Genomic DNA, 24156 nt, shown 5'->3' on the forward strand with positions numbered 1-24156 from the left:
GTGAGAAGACAGGGGATTGTATTTAATGATTCCACCTGAGGTGAAACGACAGCACATTTGGCAGCCATGGAGGTAAGTGGAAGGGGAGCACTGATGCTCTGATGTTTGGCCAGGTCAGCTAACAACAAAGCAAGCATCTTCAAAAAGGTGGAAAATGATGTGTGGCTCGAAAGGAATGCAAATGTCATTTAAAAATGAAATTAAAATAAGAGGTTGTATTGGGGTGAGCAGGGCAAGAAGTTGGAGTATTTTATTTTTAATCATATCTTCCTGGACCAGGGAAGATGACAAGAAATATTTGCAGAGGATTTGAAACAGCAGTCAGTCTGTGCATTGGTCATTAAAACTTTCTACATGCAGAACTCAATAAACTGATTAAAGTAATTCTACTATATAGTTGCCTGTGAAATTGGAGACGAAGCATGGTGACCCATATTGTCTCTTCCCATATTGTGGTCTTAAATCTGACCTCTTCTGCTGTCTTCAACTCTCCTACATGTGCAAAATTCAGTAGCCTTGGTTCACAGGCCACTGCATTCATATTATCTTTGGTGCTGATCTCCACATTTTCTGCCTCACTGAATTTCACTTTTAGTTTATCGGATTTGAACAAATGCAGGCAATTAGAGGAAAATGCAATTATAACAGAGTTGCAGACAGGTGTTTTCCAAGTGACAAGAAGTCTTATCTGTAGCCAGAGCTGAGTGCAGATATGACCTGGGCTGGTGGGCTCAGAGCAATGTGCTGGCAGATGCTAGCAGAAGGTTACAGTCTATTTCCTTCCCTCTTCCATGGAAATACATTCTTGTTTTCCAAGGCTAATGGTCTTTGCTAAACCATTTCATGAGTCCAGGCTGAATATACAATGTGTTACAAAGGTCTTAATTGAGTCAGTTTGGCAATCCAAAAATTATTGCTGTGAGATGTATTTAACTAGCAGTTTGGAAACCACCAGTGTTCTATGGGTTTAGACAAGTACCATTTCAGGAATGCAGATTTTGGCAGCTTCACTTTAAAAGCCACTAGTGGAATTCAGCAGCAAGGAAAGTGACTCTAATATGATTTTTTTACCTCCCCCTCAAATGATGGTATCATGATACAGAAGTAATAAATGGTAATATATGGTGGCAAAGGGATGGTGCTAGTCCCCTACTGATAAGGCAGAGCGAGCATTTGTCTGCAGCCGCCTGTTCTTGAACTTCTCTAACTGCACTTTTTCACTCTCACTCTGGAGCAAACTATGTGCAATCCAAGTGGGAAAGAGCTAAGTGCATTTCCTTGGGTGGAAAGCAATATGGAAATACTGACTGCTGTCTGCTACCTGACAAAAATACTGATCTAAAAATACACCACCTTCCCCTTAAACCCTCACTTTACATCATAAATGAAGCATAAGCAGACCCCAGAAAGATTGAAGCAGAATGTCTACTGAATTTATGATTAATAAGCGTGTCAAGTTTTATAACAGCATCCTTATGTGGACACAGCTAATGGCCTTAACATTGCTTCCAGAATCAAAATTGAATGGTTGAGCAGATTTAGCCTCAGGAAGGCCCACAGTGATAAGGGAACCATCAGAGAAAATAGGTGTACACATTTTTCAACCTGTCAAGTGAAAAGAATCGCAGATGATGATAAGTCAAGGATATGCCCTCTCCTATATGAGTTGTATGAATGTTTGTGCTGAACAAGGCTGCTTCCTAAACAAGAAGGAAAAGGTGAATGTAAGCAGCAGCAAGCTGCAGGATTATCCCTTAAATTACACTCACACAAGAGCAATAATTACTCTGAATCAGCATTTAAACAGGGATAGATGGGGTTTGCTGCTTGAAGCTGTTATAAATTGCTAACCCTGTGAGAAGCACAGGAAGAAAGAAGCACACAGGAAGGTGTGGCAAATAAAAGGGGCACAGAGTTGGATAGAGCAATATATAGACTTGAGAATTATGTTGGTCTTTTGTGGGAAGAATTTCACCTGTTGGCTTGTATCAAAGCTTCTAGAATACATCTCAGGCCCCAGGGACTGAGCCAGGCTGTGGGTGCTGAAGATTAGGAAACTGTAAGATGGAGGACAACCCAAGGAACTGCCAATTTGATGTACATTTGCCTTCCTTGGAGGCACCTGTTGATGAACACAAGGCTGAAAGGAGGGTGCACCAGCCAGGCCTCATACAGAAAGACTCACATGCTGAAAGAACGTTCTTTTGTTTCTAATTAGCAAAACAATGTGTACAAATATGAACACGGGTAAAATGGAAAGCACTGGACATGGTGTTTTGCTTTGATATTGGTAATTGCTGCTGGATCAGTCTCCTGGGAAGTACAATAATTAACTAGTTAGAGAAGTTATTTGTGTCAACTCAAACTGTACCCTGTAAATCTCATGAACAAATCTTAGCTATTACTATAATGCTTACATGCTTTATTAGTTTTCAAATAAGTGCTTTGAAAGAAAAAAGATGCTGTAAAGGTAGAAGTCATAAATTACAGTGAATTTTCCATTAGCAGCAGTATGCAGCCATAACATCCTTGCAGAAGTGGTATCCAGATAACTTATTGAACTATCCAGGCAATCACTGAAAAGCATTTAAGGAGACTGTCATCTTGAGTTGACATGTGCAGCATATAACATCTGCTGCAAAAATGTTAGCTGATTTTGTAAGAGATTCTGTTTCTATGTAGTAAGCACAGTTCTGCACCACTGATTTGTGAGAACATCAGCTGTGGTAGACCAACAGTCTCTCTCTTATTTCACATCCTGGAGCACTTTTTTCTCACTTTGCTCTTATTAGGACAGCCTAGGCCAATGCCTTCCATGTTTTTACCAGAGAATGGACCAGTGGTGTCCAGCAGTGCTACAGGAGCAGTTTTTTCCTAACCAGCTTCTGGAACAGCAGTTGTACTCCCTGCTGCAAACAGGTCTACATTTCTTACAATACTTTATGTACAGCTTGTAGGAAGTATTAAGTTTTTCTATTGCAGCTTTAAAAAAAAAAAAACAGGAAATAGAATTAGGCAAGACACTACAGCACTAACTCCCAGCCCCCTGTTATGTGCTCCATAGTGAATCCTTCTCAAGACAGCAGTGAGCACAGTTTCCACTACACAGCTCAGCTGAGGTGTAAGCCTTGACATCACCACATTTGAAACAGCTCAGCTCCAGCTCCTGCTCTGTGCTGACCTGAAAGTAAGGTGTCCCCTGATGAAAACTTACTTCCTGAAATATTTAGGCAATTTGGGGTTTTCTAATGCAAGTACTGACAGATGAGCTTTGTTTCAGACATGTGATATAAATCCCTCTGTTCTTGGGAGATCCCCATTGACAAGAGGTAAGCTCATCTACAAGACAGGCTGGAAGGAGGATCTGGAAAAGTACAGGCCTGTCAGTCTGACCTCAGTGCCAGGGAAAAACACGGAGCAGTACATTTGACTGGCATCATGTGGCATATACAGGACAACTGGGGATCAGGCCCAGCCAGCATGAAAGGCAGGACTTGCTTAACTAAACTTTTATCTCTGTATAGGTGGCCACTATCTTCATATGGTATAGAGATACGTTATATATTTCCAACATAATTATTAAAATTATAATAACATTATACTGTGTTCTATGTATGTTTTATATATGTAAAAAAATATTTTTATGCAATCCATTGCATTTAGATAATTGTGACTATGTGAAGTTATTTTGTATTCTAGGGCATTAAACAGACAAAAATGTTTTCTAAACAACAGGTCAAATTCACAATCAATGTCAGTCAATGTTGTTTATTTTGAAAGTCATACCTGTTAGTTTTTAGATGGAATATGACCCTCTGGCTTTGCATCTTAAAGATTCACACTTATCTCAAAGTCAGAAATGGGGGGAAGCTTTCTTACAGACCCTTGCAAATCACATCTCTGCATCCTTTCCTTATTTCTGAAGCTAGAAAGAGCTCTGTCTAGTGATTGTTGGAAAAATATGCCTGGACAGCTAATTTCTTTTCATATAAACTCTCTATTGGCATTTTAGCAGCAAAGAACTGTACAAAATCCATTGGATTTGTTCAGTTGTTGTGGCAGGTAAGACACATGACATAAGACACATCTGTGCAAGTCTCTACATCTTCACTGAATAGAGATTTGCAAGCACTACTGAAGTTATTCAATGTACATCGTATAATTTATTAATGGAAAGCTAATGAGTTCCTGACAGAAGCTAGGAAAACAAATAGCTATATAAATATTTAAGGTATTAATTCAAAGACTTATAAGGAACATGCAGGGGACATTGGAGTATAGGAGCCAGGGTTTGTGTAAGGCTTGTGATTTACAAGATTCCTTTGTGAGATTTCTTCTCTCCAAACCACTGAGCATCCTAGTAGAGTGTAAAGGAGTATTGAAATACTTCATCAATTATATAAGAATAGGTGCTTAAATATACCAAAATATATGTACAATCCAAGATTTATTGTCTCAGCTGATGATGTGATTAAAATATGCCAATATTGTTTGTTTTCAGGAAATACTCAAATTGTGCTTGTATTCAGATTACAAAAAATAAGATTTGAAGCCTCTTATTATTTTGTCTTATTTAGAGAGATTTTGCAACTGAGATCTTTAATATTGCTAGGTGGATTACAACATAGCTCACCACTGGATCTGACTGTATTACTTGATCTTCTAGATGGATGAGGACTGCCTAGGAAACATGGCAGCTTTTCTGGAAAAGCTAAAAAGCCATAGCATGTAGTTACTTTGGTGTTTGCAAAACAGGAGATGCCACAGAAATAAGATGTTCATCTCTCTGTGGATGAAAAGTGTTCAGCTCTGGCCAGAGAGTGGGACACTGCTCCACAAGCAGCATCTGGCCTGCCTTTAAATTTGCAGCCTGATTACAGATACCTCTTTCTCCTCTGCCTCTGGAGGTGAGGATGGCAAAGCCTGGCCAGAGAGAGGGAAGGCAGCACGGACATGGTTGGAAAGCTGGAAGCTGGGACAGAGCCATCAGGTCCTTATGACCTGGAGCTTTTATTTTGGAGGTATTAGTCTTTTTTTAGCCATGCAACTCCCAGTTTATGTGCCCTTTATGCAGGTCACACTGCCTTTGGTACCAAACTGGGTGCATTCCTGCATCTCCAGCATTTCTGCCAGAGCAGTTCAGGAGGGGTACTGCTACCACTCTCCTGTACCTCCATCTCTTCATGGAGTCACTGGCCATTTTGTAGCTCTGCACTCTGAAATCTCATCTATAAAGTAGAAATTTGGTACATTGGCTCTTCAGAGAACAGAGGGAATCATGATAGTAGAAATATTAGTGCTCCAAACCCATTTCCTCACAGTGCCTCAGTCCTGATTCAGAAAGATAGCTTTTAGAGATAGAAGGATAATTCAATCATCATTTAGTTTCTCTTCCTCTGAGACTCCCAGCCAGGAATGATTTATTGAAAATTGTCATGATGGCTGTTATATTCTTGGAAAGGCTCTGTCACAATGTGCAGCCAATTCACATGAGCACAAAAATTAACTTTATTTTAAAGACAAGTGGTTTAAAACACATATTAGAGGGGAAAAAAAGAATTTAAACTGAACAGCTATTAGCTTCCCTAGATAATATTTTTTTAGTAACAATTGCCTATTAATTATTTACTGCTAGCAAGAGGTTTGATCTCCAGCAAATTTGGATTTTGTTAGCTTTGCTGCAGTTGCTGCTGCAAAGTCTGGCATGTGGTAATTCTGAATTCCAGGCTCAGTTTCTCAATTTTTTTTTAATTTTTTAATTTTTTTTTTTTTGGTAGTAAAGTTCAAACTGACTTTAATGAGAGATTTGCTTCAGGATAGGATGTGGAATTTATTATTTTGTCGGTATTACACCATATTACACAAAATATATAAAAGTTAAACTCATTACCTTGGCAAAGCAATTAAACCCATGAACTTTGAAAGTGTCCTACTTTTCAAATGCAAATAAGCTGGTTCAGTATGGTATCTGGAGGAGCCCAATATCAGAAAATTTTAAGGAATAAAAGGCTCCATGAAAGTTGTTTTTCAAAGGGATGAGGGTAATTTGGCATTTAGATGAAGCAAAAGATAGATATTATGTACTTAAATGAAGTAAAATGCTACAGTCAAGAAGTAGCCATTGTACTCATAATTTTAAACATTTTCAATTGCACATTAACTGCAGTACCCACACCCCTCTCCCACCCACTCTTTTGCAACCTACTCTGGACTCTGCTTCTTGCAGAAATACTATCAGGGGAACAGTGTGTGAAATAAGCCTGATAATGTCAATCTTTGGGCACTACATGCGTGATGAGGACAATCACACAACTAATAAGTTGCATCAGGCCATTGAAAAATAAATGCATAAAACGCATGCTTTATGAGATAAGCTTATGTTAAACTGTTTAGAAATAGAAAAACTTCCCTACAGACAGCCTGTCTCATATTTTTTTTCAAGCAGAAGGGCTGTTTTGCCTGTCTGAAGCATCCAGAGCTGTCCAGCCTCTTGCCAAATACCACCAGCACCAGGATTCTGCCTGCAGCGACAGCAGCAGGGGTTGTGAGACCCTGAACCTGAGGGTGCTGATTTGCTTCGGGAAAGGTGCTGGAAATTAAAAAAAAAAAAAAAAAAAGAAGCGATTAAAGAGTAAGCTGGTGGGATCTGCTTTGTGACGACTGGTTGCATTGATTTCAATTAGCACATTTGAAGTGGGTGTTAGCAGGAACGGAGTTCGAGGTTTTGACTTGCAGTTTTACAGTGCCATCCTGTGGCTGCCTTAAATGTTGCAGAAACTTGGAGCTTAGTGAAGCTTTCTCTATGAAGCAAGATTTTCTCAGATCTTGACTGAAACTATATTAACTTGATTAACAGTAGTTAATATTTCTTCTTTTAAATAGTTATGTTTTATTACAAGCATTTACTCCCTCTGTAGTGGAACCCTCGACTACAAGAATGACATTGACGCTCTGGAGTAAGTGCAGACAGGAAAGGGCGACAGAGCTTATAAAGGGCATGGGGCACAAGTCTTATGAGGAGCAGCTGTGGGACCCGGGGTTCTTTAGCCTGGAAGAAAAGGGGGCTCTGGGGGAACCTTATCACTCTTTACACCTTCCTGAAAGCAGGCTGTAGTGAGGTGGAGGTCAGTCTCATTTCCCAGGCAACAAGTGATGGGACAAGAAAAAATGGGCTCAAGTTGTGCCAAGGGAGGTTTAGTTATCAGGAATTTTTTTTCTGTTGAAAGGGTTGTAAAGCATTGGAACAGACTGCCCAGGGAAGTGGTGGAGTCACCATCCCTGAAAGTTTTCAAAAAGTGTGTGGTTATAGCACTTGAGACATGCTTTAATGGTGAACATGGTGCTAGGCTGATGGTTGGACTTGATGATCTTAAAGGTCTTTTCCAACCTTAGCAATTACAGGATTCTATGATTCTACAAATAAAATCTCACCCAAACCCAACCTCACTGGGAAGTTCTTAGCCTACATGTTGGTCAACGGGTTTGGGATTTCAATTTTGGGTTTTTTTCCTGTAGGGTCTTGCATTTGTGGCTTCATTGCTATGCCAATTAATTCAATCTTATGTGTTTGTGTCAAGAGCTTACAGAGATCATAGAGTACTTAGGGAATGTTATAATATAAAGTATTCCCACAAAATCACAGGATAAACTCCATATGCCAACCTATATAACCTATGCTCATTTTATAGTTGGCTTGTATTCAGTTATTCACTCTCAGAACAACTTCCAATCTGCTGTAGTTCTTGATATTTTATCAAAAATTCTAGCGCAGTAATAGTTGTTGGGGTTTTTCTGGAATTTTTTTTTTGTTTTTTGTTTTTTTTGGTTTTTTTTTTAATGTTTCCTTATAGGATTTACAAAAAACTCTAGGGGGAAAAAGGAAATTAAAAAAAAAAAAAAAAAGAAAAAGAAAGTTTGGTTTCATTGTGCATGAGATACCAGTCAGGTTTGTTTTTTTTTTTTCCTGCTCATACACATGAGGAAAGCTAAAAACAAAACCAAAACCAAACAACCCCCCCCGGCCCTCCCCCCCAAAAAAAGAGAGAAAACGATGGCTTTGCGCAGCTCAAGATGAGATATACAAACATTATCTTCAGGATGGAGCCTCATACCAGAGATTTGCGCATTCCTGGGAGTACCTGTGATGGGGTCATCTTTGGCTGCAGAGCAGTGGAAGGGAAAGGGAAAAAAGAAGAAAGTTTTTGCAGCTGGGTAAGAATTTTAATTACCTCTCACAGGACAGTACCTTTGCCTGCTCCCTGCAGACCACCAGAAATGTGCAGGGAGGAATCCAGGAGCAGTAAATCCAGCCCTGCAATGTCACTGAAAATCATCACTGACTAAAGTTTGATAATGTTTTCATTTGTTTAAGCACAAGCATTTCTTGATTGAAGTCAAAGACAGCTAGTGAGCTCAGCTTCTAATCTCTCAGCTCATCAAACTGATTGGCTTTGTGTCTTGTTCTCCAAAACAAACTTCTAATTAGCACGGGAATTTACACAGCAACAGTCACCTTAGTAAATACAGCCTGACGATCCATCCATCATGTGTATAACATTTGTGTAGTCACAGAGACACCCTCTTCTCACTATGCAATTCTGATTCTAAACATTTCCAATACCTCATACATTTTTAATTATAATTCTTTTTAAAGTGGAGTTGATACCTCACTAGATATTAAAAACTGTTAGACTGCTTCTTCACTGTTGAGCCTTTGTTTACCCAGCACAAAAGAGACAGCAAGCACTACTGCCAGCCTTGGCAGCATTAAACACAGACTTTGCACTATGGATAGCTATGTAGGTAGAAAGGGAATCTGAAAATAAGTTCTATTCAGTGCAATTTCACTTGACAGGAATCAACCTAAGATTGCCCCATAAATTTTGTCCTTTGCCATATATATTTATTTATGAATAATTAGGCACCTGATTTCCCGTTTTCCAAGTCAGGCTATTCTTTCAACAAAACTTAAAGGCTGATCCTATAACTACCTGTAATTAGTTAAATATAAGAGTATTTAATTTAAAAAATCATACACTTCAAATAATGCAGAGTTCATTTTAAAGACAGAATGTAAACATTAACTCTGTTTCCATCCTATATACTAACGGTAATGTTTGAATAGTAGAGGATGTCTCTAAATAGCATTATAAAGGTGAAACACAGAGATTTTCAAGTCACAACTTCCCACTTCTATCTACCTGTGAAAATTCAGTTGAAACTCATGTAAAGGTGCCCATAAGGTAGCAGCAAAGCACAGTCACCTGCTTTTATAGACTGGAAAAGTTGGTTCGGATTTTAAAATAATACTCTCTGAATTGCACATTAGGACATTCCTACTGCTCCTCAAATTAGGAACCTGAGATAAGTTTTTGAATTATTATTTTTTAGATGGCTTCTGGTTTTAGTCTTAGGAAGGGCTAATTTCTTGTAAATTGGAAGTGATTAATTATTCAGTTTGCTAATAATGGCTTTCCAGATAGGTGTAAGGCACTTTCTTGCAATAGCAGGAATGGCAGTTAAGGTTAAAAAATAGCTCACATTATGCTCACATTTCCTCCCACATTAATAAAGTTAAATTGCCTCCTGAATTGGATTCTATGGTAAATTTCTATAACAGAAGCATAAAGCTGACATCAAATTTGTGTTTAAGGGTATAAATAAATTACTTAATTTTAAAAGCTGCAAAAGACAACTGGAGATGTTCATTGTTCCACAAGCTGGGCTAAGGTCACGTATTTAAGCTCTTGGCTTTCATCTTATGCCTTCTTGAAGTTTTGTTTCTTGCATTATCTCTATATAATCTACAAAAAAAAGTAATGAATCCTTAACTAATCTTGCACCAAGATCTTTTAACACAGTTTTTTTGCATAAGCAGGTGTATTCTCTGAGCAGAAAAACTCACCACTCGCTAGTAAAAGATCAACCACCAGAACAACACTGGTGTCCTACGGATTTTTCCCAACTGCATACCCGACTACACTTGAAAAGAAATGCAAGTTCACTGAAGAAAAGATCAGAGGGCATGATTAACTGATTAACTCCTGTTTAATATTTTTTTTGCAAAATAATAAGGAAGCAATAATTATCCACAAAATACAACTGCTCTCAGAACTTAATTGTTATTTAAAAGTATGACCTAAATTATAAATTTTCAATCCACTCAGAACTATCTGAGATGTTAGAAGCATAAATTAAATGCCATTTAGCTTTCATATCTCTCTGAAGGCCATGCCATATTCTCACTGCTTCCTAAAACAAATTTGGAGGTGATGGATTTGGATCCTTCAAGTTCCACTAGTTTTTCCCACAAGATCAGCTGGGAGATGAACAGTAAGTTTTTTCATGCTGTTAATATTTGTTTTTCATGTTAAAGATGCATCTTGTGAACGTTACAGTGGCTGTTCCTTAGCCTGCATTGGCTACTGAAGCCTTCAAGTTCTTGCAAAGTTTAATCAAGACATAAGGAAAAGTCTCATGCCCAGACTGGGAAGAGCATTATGGAAGGGCTGTTGCTGATTACCTGCAGTGACAATATTTCACCCTTGCCTACAGGTTCCATTTTTTCAACAAAAGAAAAATTATTGTGAATTCTCTGTGATCGTTTGGGGAGGATTGTATTTGTCATAATTCAGTATATCATCCAGTCAGTCCTGCTGAATAGTAACCAGTTTCCAGCGTGTGACCTGTATCACAGAAAATATGCTGAGTCTTGCCTTCGACATCATTGATGCCAATGACTCTATTTAGCAGGAAAACAGCAGAAACCAATCAGCAGAAAACCATCACCACTTTGCAATGTGGAACCAGTGCAGCTCTAATAACCTGTTTCCAAGGCAAATCACCCTTCGCAGGCACAGCTTTGGGCTACCCAGTATCTCTTGCTGCCTGCATCTCCTGCTTTGGTAGCCATGAAGAGCCCAAAGTGACAAGCAGTGTCTCTGTAGTCAAGTGTGTGTAGTCAGGCATGTATGCCTAGGCATAATAGAGGCATGTAAAGTATTTTTGCAATATAATAAAATAGTTCTGTATTTAATTTCAAAACAGAGAGTCTGAGAACTGCACTGCTTTCTATCCAATGCTATTGGGTCTATCCAATGCTCCATCGAAGCAGAGTTCCCAGGATGAAGAGATCTAGGAATTACAGTCTATATTCCTCTTCTTATTAATATCTTATTATTAAAGCACTTTTATTGTGCTAGTAGCTGATGTGCCTTTTTTATTTAAATTGGGGAAGGACCCTGCACAACCAGGCTGTGATGATGCTTCTGTGCTCTTGTAATTCCTGCCCATGTCCCCTTCTTGGCAGGGCTTTGGACCTCTTTGCTGTAGACCTTGGTACCTTCTTCTGAGCAGCCTGACAGGAGGTGTCTGGACCCTCTACCCTTCCTTTAGCTCCTGGGGTAGATTCCAGCTGGTAATAGGTGGGTGTGACAGACTGTTCACAGCCCCTGGAAAGTGGGATGGAAGGGTACCACGAACCCTAGGTGCTGTCAGTGTGAGGGGTGTGGAGCTGCGTGAATATGGGGCCATATACCAGGAATTGGCGATAGCTCAAGTTTTAAAAACGCTCTGTGTTATGACAATTATGGTTCTAAGAAAAATATGAATTTACAGTTTCATGTTTTGTTCTGCTGCCCCTTTGTGGCATCCAGACTGTCCTGGAGCTCCTGCTTTTCTCCAAAGCCAGCCCTGCTATCTGGTGAGCACTTCAGTTCAGGCAACTCCTGAGGTCAGTGAAGCTTGTACCATGAAGTAGCCAAGCTCTTGTGGGACCTTGCTCTTGGGGGCAGCTGATGTGGTCTTTTCTGGCTAGGCAGGAGGCACTCAATTTGCTTGTCCCTTTTCCACTGGCCTGTGACAGTTTTGTGCAGGCTCCTGGAGCAGCTGTTTCCCAGATTCCTCTGAAACAGCAGTTTTTCTTGAATCCTCATGGAAACCTTTGTTTTCTCAGAGCCAAGTAATGTGGAATTCAAATTACAGCTTGAAATCACTTTCAGGAATAGAAAGGGCAAAGACTTGCTGCTGAAGCAGTGTCAAGCTACCAGCTGTGGAGTACCAGGAGGAACCTGAGAGATGTCTTGGCCTACATCTCCTTACTGAGTTGCACTTCCAGCCTGTCAAGTTGTTGAGGTAGTGTCTCTGTTGAGAGGAAGTTGTAGGCAGGGTGTGCTGTGAAGAGATTTTTGCTTTGAATTTACTCCTCTCTTTAATCTGTCTCAGCTCAGATTTATTAACCTCTGGACATCCTAGTCTGAGGGAGGGAGAAAAATACTTGAAGATTTCTGGGGAACAGCTGAAAAGTTATCTAAACCAGCTTTTAGTAGTGACTGAATGTTTATATTAGTGGCAGACAGGCAGTTTATTGTATTGTTTTTACCTCCATACAAGGGATGATAATTTCCAAAATGCTTTTTCAGAACGCTCGGGAGGTGCTTATGAGATAATGAGGCAGAGAGGCAGAATGGGATTCCAAGTGTGTGCAAAAAGCCCAAGAAAAATTAGAAAGCCTTTGTTGTACAGTACAGTTACAGATAAAAATCTTATTTAGCCATTTGATGTAGCTTTGTGTGTGTTTATCTACTGGTAAACAGTATACCTCCTTCTGGAAATGATGCCAAATTCCCTCTCCCAATTCCAGCAGCTGTTGCATCAGTGGTGTTCACAAAGTGTAGAAATGTCCCTAAATGCATTGGGAGTGGGGTGGATGGTAAGGTGGGATGGTGGGATATGCAAGTTATTAAATGCTATGGATGAGGAAAAGCACAGCACCACTGACAGCTATGAGTGCCCCCGCTGCCCTCTGGGGTCAGGAGGTGACCTCATGCTCCTGAGGGGCCTGAGGGAACCTGCCATTAACACAATAGCTCTGCCTTTAGCACAGCAACACAGACAAAAGCTGAAAAAACATAGTTGGTGTTCTCTTGGAGTTTACTTACGTGCAGGATAGCAGAGTGGTTCCATTCAGACTCAGTATTTGGGTTTTCTCTGTTTTGAACTCTCCCAAACCTCTGCTTTTGCAAAGGCAATGTTTTTGTCCATAGTTTATTATCTGTGGATGGCTGGATTAACATATCCACTTTGTGCTACATCATCCTAACTATTAGGATTTTCTATTCCTTTGTAACTGATGCACTCAGTCCTTAAGACAAATGTAATTAATGAAAATAGGTGAGAGAAAAATCAAGATTTTAAGTTCCCTATAACCATATCTCTGAGTATTTTTCTGGGTATTTACAAATTTTGTCTTACCTTTCAAATCTGTTTGCTTGCTTTATTTTGACGTACATTTTAATTGGCAAGACCAGTAAGTGTGAGGCATTCGGATATTATGGTTCCTAAAGCTTGTGCAATCTCTGTCTTTCTTTCAAGTGAAGCTGGAGCAGCAGCAATTTTTTTTTTTTTTTGAAATTTAGATGCTTCCTGTGCTATTTGAATGTGTAGTTCTACTAGCTGTGTTATGTATATATGATATAGTAGCATTCAGAGTCTCAGTTTGTGCAGATGGTTTTTGGGGAATGTATAAACATGCACAAAAGGGCTCTAAAACACTTTCATTCTTGCATTTCTTCACTCATTCGTGGTCTTACCTGTACCACAGCATTCCATTTTCTCATTGGGTTGGTTTGTAAAAGACTAAGAAATTTCTAATCTTCTCCTTGGAATACCTGTTGCATTCACTTAGGGTAAACATGAAGTTACACTTGCTTAAGAAGCTGAGATTCTCATCTCTCCTCATAATTGTCAAAGTTCATTAGAAACCTATGCTAGGAAAAAACTATATTAATGGTGCCGTACCTTGCAATGAGGACCATTCTGATTGCCTGGTACTTTGTAATACCAGCAATGAACTGGGGGAAAGGAGCAATAGAAAACACTGTAATCCTCCAAGAATGTATATACTGAAGTGAAATTTCAGAAGAATCCCTTTTCTTAGGAAATTACTATAATAGGCACTGAACAACAGTGATATCCTCCTGCAAACTAATTAGATGGCAATTTTTTTAGTTGTATACAGATGTTTAGTGAAACTATAATAATCAACTCAGATGATAAAGTCCAGAGAGGGATCTCAATTTACATTTCATAGCTCTTGTATAATATTCTGATGAGGATAAATACATGTAATAATAAACTGGCATTTATCATTGCATGGTTGCAACAGAGTGCTCTTCAGAGTGCTGTTACTTGAAGAAATGGTTAAACTGATCATAAAGCTGTAAACTGGCAGATTTTATGTTGTGCAGATGCTCCCTCTTTCCCCTTCCTTTGTACTTGGCTCCCAACTGGTGCTTATGATCCTGCACAGAGGATTCCTTAACCTGACCTCTATGATTTTAGACCAAACGACACTTCGGCTCTTGAAATTTGTTGACTTTTCTCTCCACAGATGTTTTGCTTTGCTCCTCCTTGCCTGTCCTGAAATTTAAGAAGTTCCTGGTGTGAGCAAAGAATGGATCTGTTGGAAGGGACAGATGTGGAGTGTTATTTATTTGCAGGCTTGAAGGCCTTTGATAAGGTTTTATGGCAGAAATTTTTCATTTTATATCTCCTTGACCCATAGATATTTCTCTTTGTCTATGTTTTGAATATAAACATTGCTATACTTTCTCAAGTATAACTCATAACTCTGAGTTACACAATACGAAATTGCTTTTATGTAAAATATGTAACTCACTATTATTTTCCTTAGTTTCCTGACTTCCCTGACTTCCTTGATCAATCAAAAAAAAAAAAAAATCTCCAGCCAACCAAGCTGAAGTCCAAACTCTGCAAAAGAGCTGCCCACAATTCGAAAGATTGCAGCCTAACTCTGCTCATGCAACTCACACATATTTTTGTATTCTGAAATATGGTTTTTAATACAATAACACAGAGAGGAGCACAAGGTTTTCCTAAAAAATAAACAGCATTTTTTAAACAAACATACTTTTTTTTCTTAAAAAAGAGGGAATTCGCATTTGAGAAATGGTATCTGTTGACTCAATTTCCCCTGCCTTAACCGATTTTTGGCAGAGAGTTCTTTTCCCAGGAAAGTGTTCCCTGCTGCACCCTCCTTGAAATACTCATTAAGGAGTAAGCTCTGTGACCTGACAAACCTTAAAGCAGTAAAGCCTAGTGAAGATGAACTTTCCCGAAGCACCAAATAAATGTGTCTATCTCAAGAAATCTCTACAACCTTTTTGCTATGTTTTATGCTAGTTTCTTAAGGTAGCTGATTATCAAAAACCTGCAAAGATTTCCTATGGGACAAAAAAGTAATCAGCCTCATAGTTTAGCAGCTGAGAACTCATTTAATTTACAAACATGGCTGATTTGTTGTGGTTATGTGGAACAGGGGCTGGAAAAGTATCAGCACGGGAACGAAGTTTCAAAGGTGGGAATGAGAAGTTTAAAAGGAAAGCCGTAACAGATATTTATTTATTTCTTTATTAACACGTGAAGATATCAGCCGTATGGAAAGGTTGTATGTTGAATCTCTCCCTTCCTACACTTTTACCTTGTTATTTCTCACACTCATCTTTCCCTTCCTCCTCTTCCTTGCAAAAAAATCCTCGGTTCGACAACTACGGCTTTCCTGAACTTTTTAGGCACGGGGCTTGGGCTCGCCGCACCCCGCGCATCACCCGCAAGATGCGGTCGGGACCGCGAGTGCCTCGGGGGAGGTTTTGCGGGGCTGGAGACGCGCGGTGCGGGGCGCGGGGTACCGAGCGTGTGAGCGTGTGAGGAGGGGACAGCGTGTGTGAGAAAGGGACAGCGTGTGTGTGAGCAGTGGGGACAGTGTGTGTGAAAAGCGCGCGTGTGTGTGTGAGGAGGAGGGGACAGTGTGTGTGTGAGAAAGGGACAGCGTGTGTGTGAGGAGGGGAGACTGTGTGTGTGAAAAGTGCGTGTGTGTGTGTGAGGAGGGGACAGTGTGTGTGTGAAGGGGGGGGTGTGTGAAGGAGGGGTTTGTGAAGGGGGATCTGTGAGGAGGTGTGTGTGTGCAGGGGGATCTGTGAGGAGGGGTGTATGTGAGGGGGGTGTGTGAGGAGGTGTGTGTGTGAAGGGGGATCTGTGAGGAGGGGTGTATGTGAGGGGGGTGTGTGAGGAGGTGTGTGTGTGAAGGGGGGGTTTGTGAAGGGGGATCTGTGAGGAGGGGTGTGTGTGTGAAGGGGGATCTGTGAGGAGGGATGTATGTGGGGGGGGTGTGTGAGGAGGTGTGTGTGTGAAGGGGGGTGTGCGAGCGAGCCCCCGGTGGTGCGGGGCGGGGCGGGCCGGGGGCGGCGGGGGAGCACATATAAGGCGGGCGGGCTCGGCGGGGCGGGCAGCGTCCCTCCAGCGGCGGCATCAGCGATGGGCAGCGGCGGACGGTGGCGGCTGCTGCTGGCACTGCTGGCGGCGAGCTCGCTGCTGTGCGTGCCGGGGCAGGGCCAGCCCCGAGGTGAGCGCAGAACGGGGGTGCGGGGGGTGAGCAGCTTAATGCAAAGCAGGGCAGTGCCTGCGGGGGTCTGCAGCCGCCCGCCGCGTCCCGTGGCAGCCTTTGGCTCCCGCGGGGCTGGGGCAGCCTCGGCAGTGTCCCCGTCCCCGTCCCGCCGGGCACGGCCGCTGCAGGGGCCGCGTTGGGCGGCGGAGGCAGCCCGCTGTGGGAGGCGGGCTGGGGTCCGGCAGTGCCGACCGCACGCTTCCCGACGGCCTCCCCCATCTCTTTTATCCCTGCTCTCTTCCCCCGTCTCCACGTTTTGCAGCCGCCCTCCCCCACTTCCCTGAAGTCCTTTCTCCTCCCTCGGCGGCGGGGGCCACTCCGCCCGGCCGCCTCCGGGGCCGCCCATTCCCTTTGTGGGAGACGCTGTGGAGCGGCAGAGACCCGGGGGAGGAGGGGGCGACCCCGCGGCTCCTGGGCCAGGGGCTGCGGCGGCCCAGGGAGCCCCTGGCCGAGCCTCTGTCCCGGCGGGAGATGGGGTCAGAGCCGGGTCCGGGCCGCTGTCCTGGGGGTCCATCTCTGGGGAATGAGAGGAGCCGGAGCCCCGAAAGATGCTGCACGCCGTCGGTAATACAAACCACATTAAGCTCTGTTATAAGGAGCGAGAAGAGTCCCGAACCACTTTCCGGGCAGAGGTAGTATGAAGAAGTAATGGAGACAATTTACCAAAGTTTTCTTTTTTTTATTGCACGTGGGCTGACCGGTGCGTTGCGGCCGGGACACCGGAACGCTCCGCGCCGAGTTCTTGCCCTGCCAATGACTTCGTCACACGCATCCTCTTTGTTCCAAGTGCCGTAACTTGGCTTGTCCTGGTGAGACCCAAGTTGCTGAGCACATCGGCTCACTCTGTGCCTGGGTTAACAGTGATTGACTCCGCGGTGTGCTGGGTCGTGATGGGAAGCGCTGGTAGACACCAGATGCTCTCACCTTCGCCTTGGGTCAGCTGCTGCTGGAGTTCACCACAGAATTTCTGCCGATCCCTACTCCCTGCACATGAATCCCCAGTCCCATTAGGTCTCTATTAAAAACCAAAAAAAAAATCTTGAATGGAAAATGGTTGGAAGGCATATGTTGTGCAGATGCATGACTTGTTTTCTTTATGGTGAAATAGGGTGTTTGAGATGGATATAGGATGGGAGATTAGCATCTGGATGTTTACAGGGTGCAGTAAAAGCCAGTGTTTATTAATATAATTGTGTATACAAAATAACCCCTAGGTAAAAAGGACAAAATCAAGCCCAAGTAAATTACAGAGGCCATATGTCTCAGCTTGAAAATAAATATGCTTTACTTGGCTTATGAAAATTCACTTGTAGAAACAAATGAAATGCCAGACAAAGTGATATAAATTTGGCTTTTTAGTTTTTTTTTAAGGTACCAGCTTACATCAAATAACCTTAATTCAATACTAATTCCTATTTGAATATATATGATAACATGCAGTGTAAAAGTTAGGAATTTTCCTGAAGCTTGTCATGTATTGGTGACAAGAGCGAATACCATTTTTGGTTTTTTCATTGACATTTGCAGTGATCTCACTGCAGTAAGGTGCTGCTTTTATATAGCAGCCCACGGGTGCTAGAGGCATCTGGATAAAATACTTGCTTTTTATGTCAGTGATTGAAACTACCAATATCTTTCATTGCTTCTAAGCCGCCCCTCCTGGGAATATTTAAATTCATAATTACGTTTTTCTAGTTGAAAGATCAGGTCGAGAGACCATTCCTCCTATTAGATTAAGTTGATAGAATTTTTTTTCTCAGCGTGAGAGCACAGATCATCCGAGGAAGCTGTGAGTTTCAACCCCCCTGGTGGTGAACTGCCTTACAAAAGCCACAATTCAAGATAACTGATCCTAAAACAATGTGAAGAATGTGATGCAGATTAGAGTAGCAATGTTGCTTTTACAGAAAGTAAACAACTTAAGCTCAGAATTGTAAGCATCTTGTTGAGGTAAAAATACATTTTTTTGTAGGTTTCTCAGAGCAGTTGTCCAGAGAAGTTTGGGGAAAAGGTATCTTGGCATGGCGGTGGAGAGGGCTGTGGTAAAACTCAAAGCATTTCTTGTTTTTCTGTTCAGTTTTGCTTTTGTCCTGTCAGCAAATGACAGGGGGGGTACCACAGCTGCAAGGGTCTGTCAGAAAGTGCTGAAGTCCATTTTAAGGAAAAGAAACACACGGTACTGAAGCCACTGCACTGAACAGCTTTCAAAGTTAATGATTGATTCTCTCAGCCTAAAGATTAGTATCTACATAGCTGTAAAATTTAGTTGGAATTTTAATTACAGGTGTTTTGTTAAAGTGTTCCTATTATGATGAAAAGTTTGGTTTGCATTTTCTGTTGAGTCTTTTGTATTCACTAATGGAGTAACTCTTCATGAAGCATGTAACTCAGTGTCTAGATACAGAGGAATTATTTTATGTCAGAAGCAAAAAAGCCATTTCGGAGGCGTGTTGTAGCAGCTTTGCTCTGTTGGAATGCATTCTTTATTATACTGGAGTTAAGTGATACATGTCTTCAAAGTAGAAAGGAAAATCAGTTAATAATTTTTATCACTATTGCCTGTATTTCATAAATTTGACTCTGCCACTGCCAGGTGATATTTTTTTCTGTAATTAAAAAAAAAAAAATCTTGCTACTGTAAACCTGTGGTAGTGTTAACTTGGAAGGCTGTAGTTGTAGACTAAATATTTCCTCAGCTGCATCTCAGTTTGTTTGTGTAAGCTGGTATGCTGAAGTAGCCTGCTCTGTTCCTGCCTGGGGTTTTGGATAAGTGCTGGTGCTCAGGGAACTGAATGGCCATGGGAAGGTGCTCCATTTGGGCAGAGATGAGCATAGGAATTTCATATGCCTGCCACTCTTTGGGCCTCAGACCTGCTTTGCTTCAAGGATCTGGTTTAGTAAGTACTCTTAGGCTATGGCTAATACACAAATTATGACATTATGGTCAGCAACCACATTTTTTTGCTGAAACATAAGTGATATAAATTATATTGTTAGAGCACATTCCCAGGCAGTGGGAGATTTATGTTAATCTCCTTAGTTTGAGATGGTTTGAACCCACATCTCCAATCTCTGAATAGAGCGCTGTATTACCAAGTTGCTGTGACAGGTAATGCAGAGGAGGAGTGTGTGAAATCTCTCTGGACCTCTCTCTGAAAAGGAGCTACTGTACAGCCAAGATGGCAAGTTTCCTTCCAGAAGGACAAAAAGCTGATGCTTCAGTTGGATCATTACAGTGCTCAAAATGTAAGGAGAAATAAATCCAGGCCTCCCTCTCTTTTATTTATTTGCCACAAGCGGCAATAATGTGTTTGACTTCAGGAGAAAATCTTATTGTACCAGTGTCTGCTGGGATTTGTTTGTTTGTTTGCCGTTTTAGTCTTTAGTTGCTTTTTACTAGATTACTCAAGTCTGGCACCACTCATGGGTACCATTCATCCTTCACCACCTAGTGAAGAAGGGCTCTTTGGTGCCTAATTCAGGGTGGCGAGTTCCACCTCAAGCAGTGATGTACTTTAATTGTAGGAGTTACACCTACAATTAAAGTACATTTACATCTTGAAACTCCCCTTTCAAGAAACTCCAAAGGGGTTTTGGAGTGTAGATTTGGTGTAGATTTGGGGTGTTGTAGATTTGGCTGTTAGTCTGTGAGCCTGGGTAGGTGGATCTTACACTCTCAGCTGCCTCACTACAACCTCATGCATTCAAAGGTGTTCTGTGCAGTGAAATAGTTTCTTCTGACACTTTTAAAACAGAGAGACAGACTTCCAGAATGTGCTTGGAGGAAGTTTTTCTGGAGTTTCAAGATTACTTGGATGTTGTATTCACAATTGTTTTCTGTATGAGGTGAAAAAGTATCTTAAGTGCTTCACAATACTGCATCTTGGGTTCCTGTATGCTAGTGGCTTGAATAGACCTTGTTGCCAACAGTCTTAAATATCAGTTTTTTCCCAACATCTGCAACAGAGTTAACTGTTCTAGAAAATGAGAAGGTTTATATTCCCTGCCAAGTTTGCCTTTACTTCTAAATATTTTCCTTTAACATTTCTCCTGTGTTTCCACCGATGTGGATATGGTTTCCTGATAAGAGAACACTAAAAGAAACTTCAAGTTACTTGAGGCTTGTGGAAAACTTAAAAGCAGTGCTGTTTGCAGCTTGCAGTGTGAGGCAGGAGACCAGCGAGCTAAAAATATGACAGGAGTTTGAGGCAGAATCACTTAACATTGTGGTAAGGTAAAAACTTCTTAATTTTTGGCAAAATTGGGTACAGTGGTATACTTGGCTTAAGTTTCCACTTTTTCTTCAGGGTTGGAAATCTCAGTTACAGTGAACCTGTACATCTCTTGTGTCTTTGGGTGGGCTAAGTAGCAGGTCCCCAAGATGCTTATTAGCTGACTACACTCTTATTTAAGTTCTTAGGTTGTGTGAGAAGTCTCACGTCCACCCACAAATCAACACAAGATCAAGGTGGAGCAACATAAATAATGAACCCAGAGAAATGAGCCCCTGCCAGGGCTCTCCTCTGACAGCCACTGGTGTGTTATGGGAGCAGCTCTTGAGAGCTCACAGGATGGGGGTGGTGGCAGTCGGCAGGGGTATGGGACCCGTCCTGGGATATATGGGAAGAACATTTTGGGATTGCACAGGACTAATTTTGGGATGAATGGAGGAAGGGCCAGAGATGCAGAGATCAAAGTGGTTGAGCAAAGAGTGAGTGTGTAGGGATCCATAGAGTGAGTGTGTGTGTGATGGGGCTGGTGTGTGTGCAGGGCAGTTTGTGCCTCAGTGCCTGGGGTGCACCTGTGGGCCCCTGGGGCTCATGTGCCAGATGCCAGCAGCGGGGAGACCTTGGGTGTGGGGGAGCACAGTTACTGGGTGCAGTGAGTCTCCAGCTTTGGGTATTTAAGAAATCCACATTGTGGATGGGCATTGAAGAAATCCATCTCTGTGTATGAATCCATGGTTTTCCCTGGAGCAGGGAACAGGATGAAACCGTTGGTGGTGGTTGCATTTGTGCGTTTCTGTCTTTGTGAATCTATGTGGCTGGCCATACCTATTTGCATATATCCATTGCATTATGTGTGTAGCTCTATATGTGCCTGTTGGGAATACTTGCTCAGCTTTACTAGTGGCTGGGCCTGGGAACATGGAGCTGCAGCAGTCACATCTCTCTTGGCCTTGGTACACCTCAGCAAAACTGTGGAAGAGTAGATGTAATTCTGGAGCTCTTGGCTTTTGTTTCCTCTGAATCCATTTGACTGTCAAAGCCTTAATGTAGTGGACTTTATTCTATATAGCAATCTAAAAAGGTTAATTTTAGATGGCCTGTTGATGATGTCACCTCAAACAGAGGCCACATTGCTTGTCCTCGGGAATGCTGATTTTATGGATACTATTGTCTTAAAGTTACAAGGTTCCCTAAGTTAATGAAAAGCAACACAAATATATTTTGAAACTTTTAATAAGTAGAAATGAGGTTTTATCTAATTATAGGGAATATGTAGTGTAAAAAAGTAATTGATCTCAATTAGGGACAAATTTTGCTGGTTGAGACCTGACTTGTGGTTGGGGGGGAAGAAGAAAAATGTTTTTTTCTGGTAGTCTGGAAGGAACATCATGGACATTCTGTGGGGAAAATGTGCTTGGTGTTGATAAAAGCCCTAAATTTAAAATCTGCTTTGTGTTTTGTTCCCTGATTTATTTTGCAAGAAATCACCAACAAGCCACAGACCATTTTCTTTTTTCTTGGAGTACAAAGGTATGTGACAGAGAAAAATCCCATGAAAGCATTCTAAGTTAGATTGAAGATTAAGATAAAAAAATATTTGTCTGTCGTAAATATTTTCCCCATTCCCTGAGGGCTTAGAAAATGCATCTCTAGAAGTTTAGGGCTATCAGTGTATGTTAATCAGTTGTTGGTATTTGCATCAGTCTCAGAAAAGGTCTTCAGGTGGGGTTTGTTGCTGCCCCCTACTTTTTTTTTGTTTTTTTTTTTCTTTTTTTTTTTTTTCTGTCCTGCAGATATCCCTTCCTGACCAAACAGAGGAACAGTGTGTGGCAAAAGTTTTGCAAGGCAAGATTGGTTAGGTCAGCTTGCAGGAATTGTGATTTGTTAGTTGGTGTAAACCTTAGGAGCACATCAGTCAAACTTTTTTATTTATGCTTTTAGGTACTTAAGTGATATCTGAGGCTCTGTACTGTGCCTCTGAGCTTGCAGATATGGGTACAGCCCTCTGTCTTTGAGATTTGAGGCCAGTGCTTAATTTGCTTGTGTGTCAGAGCAAAAATAAGGCTAGATATATCTGTGCTTATTCTTTCTTAGTTACTTTTGCTATTTAAGGACTTCAATGATTTCTCAGTCATTCTATGCTCTTTTTTAGAAGCTGGAAAAGCTGCTTTTCCCCTGAAAATAATTATTTTATACACATTTTTGAGTATTAAAAGCTATATACATAACAATTTTACAGGAAAACTGGACGATTTCTTTTGTAATTATAGTAGAGATAAATAACAATCTGAAAATAGGAAAACATAAAATTTTAAGACTAGAAACTAACTCTCAGTATTCTAATAGCAAATATTATAGATGCACATAATTTTAACTTTTCTTTCTGATGTGAAGCAGCAGTTCCAATTCCTAAGAAGTGCAGGGCAAAACATAGAGACAGAATGCTTAGCTTTTACCTGAAAACCTGATTTTTTTCTTTTTATTTCCTTTTAAGTATCTCTGGAAAATCACAACTGTTCTAGTGGCCATGTGAGCTCAGAGAGCCATTGGAAGGGAGGTGGATTCATGGCAGGCATTTTCACCCACTGCCCTTTCCACAAGTTCGACTTGGCAGGCTTTGTAAGGCAGCAGCTAATGTGGGTCGATGGGCTGACACGGTTGGTTTTTTCCTTGTCATTTCTGGGCTTTTCCCACCAGGCAAAGGCCGAGAAGATCCCACTGCTGCTTTGTGTAAGCAGAGTAGATGTCAGCCTTCAGCAATAAATTCCTTCTGTTTTGTCATCTTTAACTTGTTAGCTTTTGCTGATTTTTTTTCTTTTTGAACTGTCATTCGATACAGTAACAACTCTGTCAGAGATATTCCCTAACCAATTCTTTTAGATTAAAGATTCAGATTTGAAAGTTGTTTTGCAAGCATAATGTAATTCCTTTCTGTGAACTCATTTATTGTGCTGCGGGACTCAGCCCCCATCTTGATTCCCACATGAAAATAAAGCTTAAAAAGCTGTTTAAGAAATGGTCTTCCCAAAGTGGAAACTTGTTTTTTCTCCTTGGCTCTGCCTGCATTTTTTATTGCTGCTTGCTCAAAAATGACCTTGAAAATAGACTGATGTCCACTACCTTGTTAACTGTATTTCCATAACTTTTATTTGCTCAAAGTGTGAGAGGACAGTGCAGAATCTGTGCAGGTAATTCAAAACAACTTCTCTAGTCTTGATTTGGTTCTTTGATTAGTATTTTTTCTTGTGGACGCAATGAAGCAAGAATTTTTTAATAGCAAAATCCTAACTCTGCAAATCAGTGGGGTAGGTCTCACTGACTGTAAAAAACATTGGAATTCAGTCATTGAGCATAAATGTGAATTGGAGCTGTCATTGATGGTAACTTAGATAAGTATTGATTGCTTTTATCAGGTTTTTTGAAAGCATGACTGGAATTTTGCCTTCTGTCACAAAACCCAAAGAT

General features: G+C 41.2%; 1 protein-coding gene across 1 annotated transcript in view; it reads left to right on the top strand.

Moving 5' to 3' along the window:
• The first annotated feature begins 17010 nt into the window (after nt 1–17010).
• LAMA1 (laminin subunit alpha 1) overlaps nt 17011–24156 on the top strand; it is a 98554-nt gene continuing 91408 nt past the window's right edge. Inside the window, exons 1-2 of the mRNA XM_066546118.1 lie at nt 17011–17094; nt 22485–22545. Coding sequence (XP_066402215.1) covers nt 17011–17094; nt 22485–22545 — 145 coding nt within the window. The remainder of the gene's footprint in view (nt 17095–22484; nt 22546–24156) is intronic.

Source organism: Molothrus aeneus, chromosome 1 (assembly GCF_037042795.1).
Source record: "Molothrus aeneus isolate 106 chromosome 1, BPBGC_Maene_1.0, whole genome shotgun sequence".
Taxonomy (NCBI): Eukaryota; Metazoa; Chordata; class Aves; order Passeriformes; family Icteridae; genus Molothrus; species Molothrus aeneus.